The sequence below is a fragment of the Lepidochelys kempii genome, chromosome 21, assembly GCF_965140285.1.
Source record: "Lepidochelys kempii isolate rLepKem1 chromosome 21, rLepKem1.hap1, whole genome shotgun sequence".
NCBI lineage: Eukaryota > Metazoa > Chordata > Testudines > Cheloniidae > Lepidochelys > Lepidochelys kempii.
Window position 1 is genome coordinate 11,076,293 of NC_136400.1, and position 12,959 is coordinate 11,089,251.

Below are 12,959 nucleotides of genomic sequence, written 5' to 3' on the forward strand. Positions count from 1 at the left end.
AGGTCTGTTTTGCACACTCAGCTCATATAACTCCCTGGCTCAGCATGCACCCCATTGGGGAACTGCCAGTCTTTTAACATGATCTGAGAGGCTCTCTGTCCTATAGCGTCTTCTCTATTTGTTATGAAGCTTGTCATTCTATGGAAGCAATCTGGGAAAGACTTTAGTTACTTGTTCATTCCAAGCAAGTCCTACACTGAGTGATCTGCTGGTGAGTCCATATGTGTGTAAGCATTTGTTGCTTTGATGTGCAGTAAAACTTTACCCATATTGGGGATTTGAGCTAGTTACAGCCATTGGCGTAGCTGCATCAGTGGAAACGTCAAGTAAAACCGTATTAGTGTTGATCTTCATTAGTGCTGCTTGTCCTGGTTTCAATCAGGAGTGAACTTCATTGTTGCAAATCAGTTTTTGGCCAATCTACTCTGTGGGTTTGTACTGGGGCAGTTATGCTGCGGACTTGCCATGGAAGGCTGTAATAGGGGCAAATCCCCATTGCAGATCAGGACTCAGTATAATGAGATCTGTCTTTGATTCAGTCTCCAAGACCCCATCTGCATGGTGAAATTTGCTGTCCTGAAACCATTTTCGATATGTGGTCTTGTAAACTGTTTCAAGGAACTGGTTTTTTTTGCTGGTTGCTGTGGATGGAGCAAAAACAATTCCAATGTAAAGATGGAGGCCAGTGGGACTTTGTCTTTTGCCTGAGCTCTCAGGTGGGGTCTGTGTCAGAGCTATTCTCTAGATTAGGCAGTAATCTAGAGCTGAGCAGGGTTGTTTTTCCCCCTGTACAACTGGATGGCAGCATTGTCACCTGAAATGGTTTTCATTTATTTTACAGCATAGATGGTGCCTAAGAGTTGATTAGCCAGGTTCTATGGCATTATCTATCATTCTCCACCAGTGCTAATGTGTCGGGAACACGTTTTTGCTGAACGGGAATACAGGGTGCTTCCTACCAGATGTCAGTGGAGGGCTTTGAAATAAAGGGAGAGGAACTCGGTCGCTAGACTGATTCTGGTGGCCTGGATGAGTCTCTCTGGAGATGTGTGGAATTGAATCCTCCTTTCATGCTGCACGACTGCTCTTCGGAAAAGCGTCTGAGCAAGCCTCGATTCATGCTGTGAAATGCTATCTTTTTGACAACTCTCCAGTGAGCTCTGAGAGTGCAGCTTGGATAGTCAAGAGTTTTGCTTTTCTCCTAGATGGTGTGTGTAGTTTGTCCTCTGGAGGGAGAGGCATGACTCATTCAGCCCATGTCTGATTGGTGAAATGGCACTGGGGCATAGTTGTACAACAGCATTGGGCCGTACGAGTCTTTGTACAAGCCACTGGATAAGGTGGCTCAAGCAATGCCACAGCAAGCATCTTGAGTGAGGGTTTTATAAACCTGATCCAAGAAATTGAGTGGTGTTGCAGGGAAGCAAGTTGTGTAATGGGAACTTGTGCTGGAAACGGGGAGAGCAGGAGAAGGATCTTAGTGAGGGAAACACTCTTATACCAACAACCCACACACCAGTGAAAACATGACCTCTTATTTATATGGTAGCATTTATGAGCCCCCAGTCTTGGGCCGTGACCCCGCTGTGTTAGGTGCTTCACAAACACAGATCAGACTAGACTGGCCCCAAAGCGCTTACAATGTAAGTTGAATCCCTGTATAAAGATCGCTTATGAAGTATCTGTGGGCTGTTCACCAGGACATTAATTGTAGGCCATGCTCCATCCCAAGGCATTAGATTGATTGATCAGGGAATTGAGGATGTAGAGTGCTCCGTATTATCTTTCTGAAGCACAGGGTACCCTATATCACTGGGTGTGCTGTCCCGGGGCCCAATCCTGCCTTGTGCAGAGCTCCCATCAACTCCTGCTGAAAAGGGTGATTGTTCAGGATACTCTCCCTGTGGCAGAATCACGACTGTTGGAGAAGCATTTCTCTGTCCATCTTGCCACAAGTTTATCACCACTTGATCTGTGTTTTATTTCCCTTTGCTTCTTCCCCTATTGATGTCTGTAGTTCAGGATGCACATGGGAAAGGAAACACACAGCCCTGGTTATTCAGAGCATTGATTGCAGAATGGCTAATACACAGAGCCTTGTAAGAAATCTGAAATTAGCATGCAGCCACTTAATTGATGCTTCATTTTTCCCCCAAACACATTTGGATTGTTACAGTGGTGATCGAGGGAATTAGTCATGGTTGTCAACGTCAGGCAATTTCATTGAGGGGAGAGAAAAATTAACTGCTGCTTTAATGGCATTTTTAATGCTTATTGGCCCCAGAGCTACTAATGAATTGAATGTAAGTATTCTCTGAACTGCCAGTTTTGGTCCACCCACTTTGCTTGGCAAAATCCACTGTGTGCAATGAGTGGCACTAACTTCAGATTGTTGGTGGCAAACTTTTAATATCGTCAGACTCTCTGTACTAGCACTTCTAGATATGCACTGGAAAAGGAAGTGGTTGAGGGAAAAGCAGGATGTAGAAAATATGGAGGAGGAGTGTGTCCTAGTGGTTAGATGTAGACATTGGAACTTTTGGGTTCTAGTCATGATACTGCCACTGGTTTGTTGCAGTAAATCATTTGAGGCCTGATTTTCAGAGGTGCTGAGCCTCTAGCTGCCTTCAATTGGAGACATTGAGTGTTCAATGCTTGTAAAAATCAAGCCCTTAGCCTCTCCACTTCTTTTCCTTCATCTGTAAAATAGCAGATGGTGCTGGCCTCTGTGTTCAAAGCTGTGAAGGTCTTCGGTGAAAAGCCATGAAGTACATAACTTCTATGTCAAATTTTGACTGATCAAAATGTGTACTTGTTTCTAGGACAAGCTGTCAATTAGCCCATTAACAAGGATGAGGCTGATTTTATTCTGTCAAGCAAGGTGTAGTAATACTTAGCACTTCTATTCTCCAAGCGCAAAACCTCCCCACTCTCCTAAGAAGCAGGCATATACTACTATTCCCATTTGAAGATGGGGAATAGAGGCCAAGGGGATGCTGCGACTTCCCTGAGAACACAGAGGGCATCTGTATCAGAGCCAGACTTTACGACTCTGAGTTCTTGGCCTCCAGTTCTGTGCTTGGATGGGTTTGCACAGGTGAAGTGTGATTGCGTGAGGCTAAATGTGCAGCTTCCGTAGTCGGCTGGAAAGTGTAGCTTTCATGGCACTAACCTCAGACGGATGCTGGGGCGAGCTATTTCCTTATGAATTGAATTGCAGTCTTGTCACGCTCCCCAAAATAGCTTCCCTTTGTCCAGTCTTTCCAAATTCAGCTACTTCCGTTACATTCAGAATGCTGCTCTTTAAGACGCTGATGGACCCTATAATTGAACAGTTTTTACGAGCCTGGCAGCAGCAGCAAATAGCAGCTCAGATGGCAGAGCTCAGAGGGGCTTTTCAGATCCTCCTGCTGGGTGTGTAGCTGATGCTGCTGCACTAGAGACTGGTGGGTTACACAGAGCACTTCGGTTTGTTACCAAAGTGTGGCGGTCCTGGAGCTGTAGAGTCGGGTTGTGATGCCATGCAGGGAGTCTGTGTTGAGCCCCCTTTGCTACCCAGAAGGGACACAGCAGATGTGCTCAGATCTGAGTGTACTTGCATCAACTCCCCTACCCCACTGAGTGATGAGAGGGGAAGGCAGTGTAGCTTCGGCTGGAACAGAGCCCCAGTGTCTGGGCCTTCAGAGGTGGCAGGGTTGAGATTTCAGATGACATCACACACCGCCTTCCTCCAGAACAGAATTTGCACTTTCCAAACACCTTCAGGTGCTCTTTGTTGGGCACTCACCAGCTTTCCTGGAGTTGCACAGCTTTCCAACGGTAGGTATGCAAAAAGCAGCTATAGGCTTCAGGTACAGCAATCTGTGTAGCATTGTGATCTATGTGGGATGAGTTCGGTTCAATTTTCAGCAAACAATCACCAAAAAAACCCACAACAGATCACAAACACCTCTGTGGCCAGCAATAATTTTCCCCTTTGGCAGTCTTAGCAAGGTCTGTGGAGTCTGAACTCCCCTGTCATCTCTAGGGGAGCTCCTTCCAGGTCAGAATTGAAACATGCTAGTGGAATGGTGTGGAGGAAGCTTGCTTTGGCTGCCACCTGTTCTTTATTTGTGCTAAGGATAAATGGAGGTCTCCAGGGCAGTCATCCAGCATCTTTTCCCAGTGTTAAGTTCATAAAGTCTCTGTCACGTTTCAATCTTAAAATTTAATGGAAATGATTTCACCACCAGGGTTTATCATGTCTCTTAAAGAAAGGTGACATAAGGGGGGTAAGTCTAGGGGCTGTACAGCGACCTCACGTTGGGGGTAGGCATTGCTCTCTGTTACTATTCGTGCTGCTCTGTAAGTTAGCAGATGTCTAGCATCTTGGGTAGAGAACTAGTCAAGCAGCCAGGTAACTCTCTGCAGAAAGCAAATCAATAACAGTAGTAGAGAGGCTGGACAATGCAGATTCACTTGTGCCCTCTCAAATGAGCTTGGCTCTGCTCAAATGAAGATTAAAGGCAAGGCAATTGCTTTGACTCCTGTAATGACTAGACCAGGTTGTCTTTTCTGTTTGCTGGATCCTGTTCAATTTGGCAAAATTACGATGTTTGCTCATTTGCTATTTTAATAGTTAGCATTCCCTGTACCCGGTCTGTCCTGCCACCCAGGGCCTGTCTTTGGAGTGCAGGCTTGCTAACAGAAGCAGAGCCCATGTTAGTGCGAATTTAGTTGAGCAGCTGGGACTCATTAAACTGCTCTGCTATCTGGATGAGGCTACATGTCCGATGCAGAACTCCTTTTGCCTTAGGCTTTTCATTGGCGGGAGATGGAGGATGGAATGAGGCCAGACTGTGCGTAAGACACAGCATGTGAAAACTGGATAGTTAAGTGCTTGCAGAGCACCCTGTTGGAGGAGAAATTCTGGCAGCTTTCAGCAGCTTCGCTTTTGCCATTTCACTTTGGGGTCGCTAAACAGCAGGGGAGGCTATCTTGGCACAATGTGGTCTTTGACTTTGTGTTCTTCCTTTTAATGAGACACCTGAAGATTTACAGGCTGTTTAATTACAGTGTCATACATGAAGCTTGACTGAAGCAGACCCTCTCCAAAAGCTTTTACTTCCGTAGGCAGGTCAGGTGCGTAATCAGTGACTCATTGCTAAGGGTTCACAAATTAGCATCTCCTTAAACAGTATGCTGCAGGGCAGGGTCCATCTTCCTTTGTTTAGAAAGTACCTAGCAAGGTGGGAGCACTACCAGAGTCTAAAATATAATGCTTATCCCCCCGCAGCTGGGGAAAAAAGACCAAAGACACCATTTCAGTTGTCAAGGTGATTCAAGGGTCCTCAATGGCTTGTCTTCCCATAGTGAGAACACCACTGCTGTGTGTCTGCGCCCCCCACCCACCTTTCTGTGCCACTGTTCTCACCCCAGGCAATGTTTGTCTTGCATTGTTGGCTTTGATATGAAGGGGATGCTGCTCAGGTGTTCCAGTGCTGGCACATTGGATTTACCTGTCACTTCCTTTGGAGGAGCTCAAAGCACTTCAGACGTTGAGGTTAGGCTGAGCCTTGCCCCCACTGAATCAGATCCTCATCCCTAGTGTACAGATGAGGAAAGTGAAGCAAGAACGAGGGAAGTGATGTCCTGGCTCTCAGTCCTGTATCTTAACACCAGGAAAACCCTGTAATAGCAGAGCCTCTCCCCCGTCCGCTCTGTTTGTGCTCTTTGTCAGTCACAGAAGTGATTCTGTAATAAAAGCAAGCTTGGGGGGAGATTTCCATAGACACATCATGGTCCTGTATCAAAGTTCTGCACTAATGCAAGCATGCTTGTTTTCGGGACAGCTGCTAAACAAGCCATCTGTAGTACTGGGAGGAAAATGATTTGTGACTGCTATTCCCTGATGGAGGGATTGGGTTCCCCTGTTCCATTTGGGAAAATGGGGGGAGGTGAGGTGCTGGCCTCTATCCTGCCATAGAATTCAGGTTTTCATGCCTGTTCTATTCTGCCATAGGATTCAGGTTTTCATGCATGTTAGGGTCCACGTGCAGCGTTGAACTGTCTGTGTCTCGCAGCCCAGAGAAGTTCATGAGGTAAGAAGCGCATGTTATCAGGAATAGTCTGAAGTGTGGGTTTTCCAGAAGTTTTTTATTATAATTGGCATTTCTGAGCCTGCTGCTGGAGGAAACTCGCTCGGTGGGCAATAGGAATAGTAGGAGCCCTGTGGAAGTTATGATTCCCAAATGTGTCCAGTAAGGGTCTAGAACAGTCCCCGAAAGAACTAACTGTATGGGTTGAGCACAGGGTTGGGATCGGGGAGGGGGCTCATACTCCTGGCTCTGATGTGCATTTGCCTTGTGGTCTTTGGCAAGTCACTTGCAAAACTTCTTCCACTGAAAGGGAGTCAGGCCATTGACCTGTGACCGCAGTGCAAGAACCTCTTCTGTAACACGGGTGTGATGCTTACCTACCTGGCAGGAGCATGGTGAATATTGTGAGGTGCTTTGGAGATGGACAGCCCTGGATAAGATGTCTCATATTGCTAAAAAGTAACGTTAAACCTCAGGTTTTTTTCTGATAAAGAATTTCCCAACCCACTTTAATAGTGATTGTAAATAAGGTTCTCTATAGCTAGTATAAGAAATGGCATCACATTTTAATAAGATGGTTGTCTCCAACATTAGAAATGCCCCTTGTAAATATACTGTTTCAGTGTTTTTAGGGTAAATAGTGCTTTTTTGCCTTGTGAACTACTGAGTCTGGTTTTGCTTCTGTACAAGACTTCCTCTGTGCAAAAAACAAAACAAAACCCTGATAGGTTTAGTCATGAAGTTTACTGGATTCCTCTTAAACTGAATTGAGCTGAAGAAGGAGAGATGGCACAGAGAAAGGAAGGGAATGAGGGCAAGGGGTTCAGGAGCGAGTGAGAAGCTTTGTGGGTGACCTGGAAGGAGGTGATGAGGATGCCAGAGGGGGAAAAGGGAAGTCCCAGCTGAGCTTGTTGATTGTCTCTCTGGTGTCCTTGGGTAAATCTCATTCAGGGAGGGTTTTAGTTGGGATCAAGTTGTCAGGCTTATGGGACACACTGAAGACAGAAACACAGTAAGGAATGTGGCAGAATGTAAGGAGAATAAGTTTGTAGTGGAGGAAGTGCGGTCACAGGACTTTCTGCAGAGGTGCTTGGAGGGCTTGTATGTAGGGAGTGAGCCTGGGTTGGTGGGATGGACTTTTCAGGGGAGAGTGAAGCAGCAGAAGGATTGTACAGATCAGCACAGGAGAAGGCAGGGCACAAGCTGAGACAGAGACATGAGCACAGATGGCTTAGAAACCATGGAAAGGAATTGGGGGAAGGTCAAGCAGGTGAACCTGAAGGCATCAGCTGTGTATCTTGACAGAATGTTCCTGGTTTCCCTGTGGATAACGCATTACCTTGGACAGTTGGGAGACTGAAGAGGAGCAGCTCATTCATTTGGTTTGCAAAGGGTTAAAAGATTTTTTTTTAGCATTTGTGTTTAATAATTTCCTTTAATGGCAGATTTTTTTTATTAGAGATGGAATCTGGCTGGGTTTAAAGGACACGCCTGTAAGCTGCGGATCACTTACAGGAAAGACCATAATGATTGATTGGCAGCTGTTACTCTCTCTATTTGTTAAGACCCCTTAATATGCAGATTGACCCTGTGGGATTTTAATGCAACACATAAAAATGAGAGATGGTGAGGAGAAACCAGCTCGGTTCATAAAACATTCGGTTTTGTGCTCATGCTTGGCTTGAGGGCCAGCCCAACTTTCCTAAGCCTGCTCCAGCAAGAGGGGACAAGTCCACTGCCTCTCGGGCTTGGCTCTCGCTTGTGAATCTTCTGCATAAGGCAAGTGTTCACAGCAGAACTATTTGCTACCAGCCCTGTGCTTAGACAGCTGTTGAGAGACAGAAAATGGGCTCTGTCTTTTGGAATGAGCATGATTCAAAATGTAAATAAGGTCTGCGTCTACATTAAAACAAAACAAGTGCAGCCATCACACTTCGTTTCATTCATTCGGGCCCAAATAGCTCTTCCTGCTGCTTGAGTTAATGTCACTTGGAAAAGGTTTGGTGTCCTGTAAACCATGTCCTGGAGAGTGTGTGTGCGCATGCACATGTGCATGCGTGCAGTTTGCAACAGTGGCACTGAATTCTTGACGGCCGAAGTAAAGGGTCTTTCCCCAGTGTTGGGCTAGAGAGGACTGAGTTTGAATCCTGGCTCTGACACCAGCTTGCTGTGTGAACTCAGGCAAGCCAACTGACCTCCTCTGTGCCTCCGTAAGCTTTGAGAAACCCAAAGAGATCTTCAGCCGTGCTCCCGTCCTTTGATGCCATGCAAAGGGCCCTAAAGGCCCCATTTCTGGGTGTGGAGATTCCAGACAGCACCGGGAGGCTGCTCCAGCCCAGCTCAGACAGGTGCAAAGGTGGCTTAAAGATCCCTCAGCTTCCCACTTCCCCCCCTTTGAGACACTGCACATAATCTCACCCCCCATGTGAGTGGGAACAGCGTTGGGTGCATTCTATTTGTAGGCCGTAGCTGTTCACAAAGCTGGGTGTAACTGCTGCCCATGAGAGCAAAACTGGACTGCCCTAAGAGGTCTCTAACCCTGCTAATACTTAGCCTTGTTTCCCTCTCAATTCCCCTAGCTGGTGCAAATTATATGGCTCCCCAGCCTACTATTCTCATAGAACTTTTATTGTATCCCACCCCGTTGCTGCTTTTGTGTCCCAGTGGAGACTGTAGGAGTTTAAATTCACGAAGGGCCTTTCTTTCCTTTTGACAGGCTTGTGTGTGTTTTACAAGACAGCTGTTTGTGACACAGAAGCCAGCATGTCTGTAGCCTTTTGAAGGGTTTCCAGTAATGCTTCCTATTGTGTTCTCAGTTACCAAAGTGTTGCACTGAGCCCGTGTTGCCGAGTCAGTTTGCAAAGGGTAGCTAGCTTTGAAAAGGAAAAGCTTGCATACACTGACAGCTCACTACTCCTTCGTACGCCTGCTGTACCGTTGCTGGTTTTCTGAGGTGAAATCCCACAAAGGCAGGCATGAGATTGGGAGCAGCAGCTGGTACCATAGAGCTGAATTCCTCAATGCCTTTAAAAAGTAACCTTTTGAAAAGCATGGAAGGATTGGCCCTGGTAAGCTTAGAGGCTCTTTGGACCAAGCTCTTTCCACTGTTTTAAACAGCGCTCACACACGAGTGCTCTGATACTGTGGCTATCAGCTTCAGACTCTCTTCTGCAGAGACCTGCTGTGCCTGCATTTCCTTAAGCTTTTCTGCTTTCTCTCTGCTGTAGATGGAGCGGGGAGGCTGTTCTTCTGCCCTTCTGACTCCTGTACTGCAAATGCTGAACCGGGGAGCCCTGTTTTCCAGTCATTCGCTGACTTAATCTGCCACCATTGTTTTTAGTTAAATAATTCTCTGCAGCCTGACTTGAGGGCAGTGCTCCTAAATACATTGTACTGTGCACGCTCTTCAAAGCGTTACCTCTGTTCCTTTAAGCTGATCTCCCTATTGAAAGGAATAGCTCCTCTTTTAAGGGTAGGGCCTGCTTCACTTTGTGCTGGGCAAAGCCAAGGCTGGGGCGCTCCTGCAGTGGTCAGGACTCTCCGCTGTCATGAGCGAGTATGTGGGGAGGGGGCTGGTAGTCTTCGTCATGCAGGACCAATAACTGCTGCCATGTCCTGTGTGAGGAAAACACTCTGGCCAGTGCCACGAGCTAGCCACCAGTCACTCGGCTCCCAGGTATTCATGCGTGGCAGCTGCTTAAAAGGTGTTTGGTGAATTTAGTTTTTAAAGGGATCATCCCAAAGATGAGTCAGCTCTGCCCTGGAGAAGTCTGCCTGTGCGTGTGCACGCACTGATACCCTACGGGCCCCAAAATATGCTGTAGACTAATGGGGGGGAGAGGGTTTTTGATACCCCCCCAGAGCGTACACTTGTGGGGTATTGCCGTACGCTACGGATGCGTTGAAGGGCTGAGTGCCATCAGCGCCTGTAACCTGTAATACGCCCCTGCGCTGAGCGACTCGCTACATTTACGTTTGGTGTTTAATTTTTTTTAAATGGTGGTGCTATGCCACGTATGCTTCCACTGTGAAAATAGTTCCCCCTAAAGGATGAGAGAAGGAAGAGGCTCTAAATTATTTTTTAATTCTACTGCTTTGACTAGACTTTTCAGTCCCCCTTTCCCTTAATATTCCCTGCACTGTGTGGACCCCTCTTGTCATGGGACACTGCATGGAATGCTTTCTGCGACACTGCAGCCAAGATTTCTTTTATAAAAATGAACTCCACAATAGCCAAGACCTCGCAGTTCACCTGTAATCTGTGGCCAGCTCAGGAATGGGGAGGGCATGTCTGCAGCTGAAGTTGGACTCTCTCCAGGTATATGTTGGTGTACAGCACCTAGCGTAATGGGGGACTGACTTTGATTGGGGCATTTAGGCACTATTGCAATACGGGTCAGTGGTGTTAACTGGATATGGACAGTCAAGTAGCTGTTATGGTATGGCTATTTCACTGATGGGGGCTACGCATCTGGTCTTACATCTGCATGGTGCAGATCTAACTGGATACTGACAGGCGTGTAGTCTCTGATCAGTGAAGGAAGCGCAGACTGCATGTGTTCTCATTCCCGCTTCACACCGAGATAATGAGCTTTGTAAAGCAGCAGCTAATGATGAAAGCCTCTGCACTGGAGAGGGGTGGGTTGCCTCTGTCTCCATGGAGACAGATGATAGATTACAGAGATACTGACCTTCCCTGGATCTCCAGCTCTCACTAAAATAAATTCAATTTATTCTCTCTGGCTCTCAAGGGAGCCTAGGCAGAGATGAGCATCATGCAGCGGTTCTGTTTATATGCAAAAGGGATTGTTTGTGCAGTGGGGAGATTTGAATGACTAAACCATGATCAAAGGAATGGTTGATTAAAGCATCTACATAGGAAAGAGGAAGGTCCCTTATATCAGTGTCCCAAAATTTATTGGCTGCAAAGAGATACCATGGAACAGACTGAGCGAGAGAAAGGAGGGGGTAGCTACATTCATTCCTTAATTGCTTCAGCAAGCACACTGCACACTCCAGAATTAACCCATCAGTACACCTGGTGACTTGTTTCACTTCTGCCTAGGCTGTCTGCTTACGGCAGGTGGTGGGCGCCACGGTAGGTATGTGAAGCTGAGAAACCCACTGGAGGGGAAGCTGTCTGTGGAATTCTCCGTTCCTCATGGGGGCATCCTGGGAGGGCACTAGAGAGCTACACCAAGGCTTTTGAGTACCAGCTGCTACAGAATCTCACGGGTATTAGCCAGGGAGAGAGACCTTATGTAAATCCAACTGAAACCTGCAGATGTTGTCAGTTGGCTCCATGGGGTGAAGGGGTGAGAGATGAAGTGTGCTTAGTTAGTGCATTTTATTGTTCTGCCCCCCTGGTGGAGTCATTCCTGTGAAGCTTCATGCATATTCCCCTGGTCCAGAGCAAGAACAGGGGTTTTCTGCAGAGCGGCCTCCCTTTTTTCACCTGGGAGCAGAGTAGGAAGGGTGTGTGTATGGCGTGGAGGAAGGCGGCTATAACGCACACAGTTCCTACTCCAGCAACTGATCCTGCTGCTGCTGCACTCTGCTCCCATGTCCGTCTCTCGTTCTGTTTCCACAGGGCTGTAACGTAATGGAAGATCAGGACCTTCGGGAGATCGGGATTAGCGACCCGCAGCACCGCAGGAAACTTCTCCAGGCCGCACGTCCCCTTCCGAAGGTGACAATTGTATTAGTTGCTGCAGCAGGGGTGGGGAGCGGGCTGGTGGAGCCAGGAACTCTCAAACTGCATGGCTGTGGTGTGGAAGGCCATGGTGCAGAAAATAAAGCATGTAACCTCAGCTATCCATCTGTAGATACAGTCCTTGGCTATTTGGAAAGCTACTCTTTGGGAAGTGCCATTGAGAAGAGGGCTTACGACTGCGTCAATAGAGCATCCCACCCCAGAGAGGAGAATGGCTAGAGGGGGCCAGGACTTGGGTTTTAAGCTTGTGGAGAAGCAGGGGCTGCTTTTTCTGCTGAGCTGACTGGGCATGAATTGGTGCGTCTGGACTGCAAGGAGCCCCCAGAAGGATGTGGCTTACAGGGCTGAGTGCTGGCTCCAGGACACCAGGCTCCTGAGAACTGCAGCAGAGAATCCTGTGGGCTAGGCAGGCACGTCGGGGGGCACCACACTTCACTGGGGGGACCTTTGCTTCTCTCGCTGGTCGCTGAGAGCTGCTCTCTGTGTTCATACGGTGCAAGAACAGCACGGCTTGTGGAGAGCTTGCATTAAAGACTCAAGCGTAGTCCCCTAATGCTAGGGATGTACCAGGCATCGCCCCGGCAGGAAGTACTAGTCTGGTCACTGATATTCCAGAGATGGCTTTCTGAGCGTCCTGGTTTTGGGGTGCTGCCACTTGCAGCCGGAGCCCCAACCAGCAAATGTAGACAGGAGCATGATCAACTTCGCTCAGCTTTCGGCTCTTCCAAAGGTTTCTCCAGCAGCGTTGAAGTCTAATTGCTTGGGGATTTGTTATGGTCAGTGAAACCTAAGAAGGGTAACAGCTGCCCTCAGTTTTCCTGCCACCCTTCTCTCGCACACTCAGCAAGTGCCCGATATAACTTCATGTCAACACTTCCAGTTAGAGCCAGCAGTCCTGTGACCCAGCTTGAATTAGCACTAATACGCTAACATAGCGCAAGTGCTGAAACAAGGCAGTCTTCCTCTTGCACCTGATTTCTCAGGCCTCTGCCAGGGGCTGTGTTGCGAAATTGGACGCTACCTTATCTGTGCCAGCGGCGTGTAAGGAGGCTATTTCAGGCACTTGGAACAGAGTGTCATCTAGGCTGTGGGCCGCAGGGTGCCTCCCGCTAGGGCATAAATGAAATAAATGGCATGTGTTCAGTGGAGCGACCCTCCAGCTCCATTTG

At 47.7% G+C, this 12,959-nt stretch overlaps 1 protein-coding gene across 11 annotated transcripts in view; it reads left to right on the plus strand.

The window, feature by feature from the left end:
- The window catches only part of ANKS1A (ankyrin repeat and sterile alpha motif domain containing 1A), a 155,266-nt gene that overhangs the window by 117,610 nt on the left and 24,697 nt on the right, over positions 1–12,959 (plus strand). For all 11 annotated transcript variants that reach the window (XR_012155829.2, XM_073320116.2, XM_073320117.2 and 8 more), the window contains one exon: positions 11,668–11,766. Coding sequence is in view for 10 of the 11 variants with exons in the window: in XM_073320116.2 (XP_073176217.1) it covers positions 11,668–11,766 (99 nt within the window). In the remaining variant the exon portion in view is untranslated. The remainder of the gene's footprint in view (positions 1–11,667; positions 11,767–12,959) is intronic.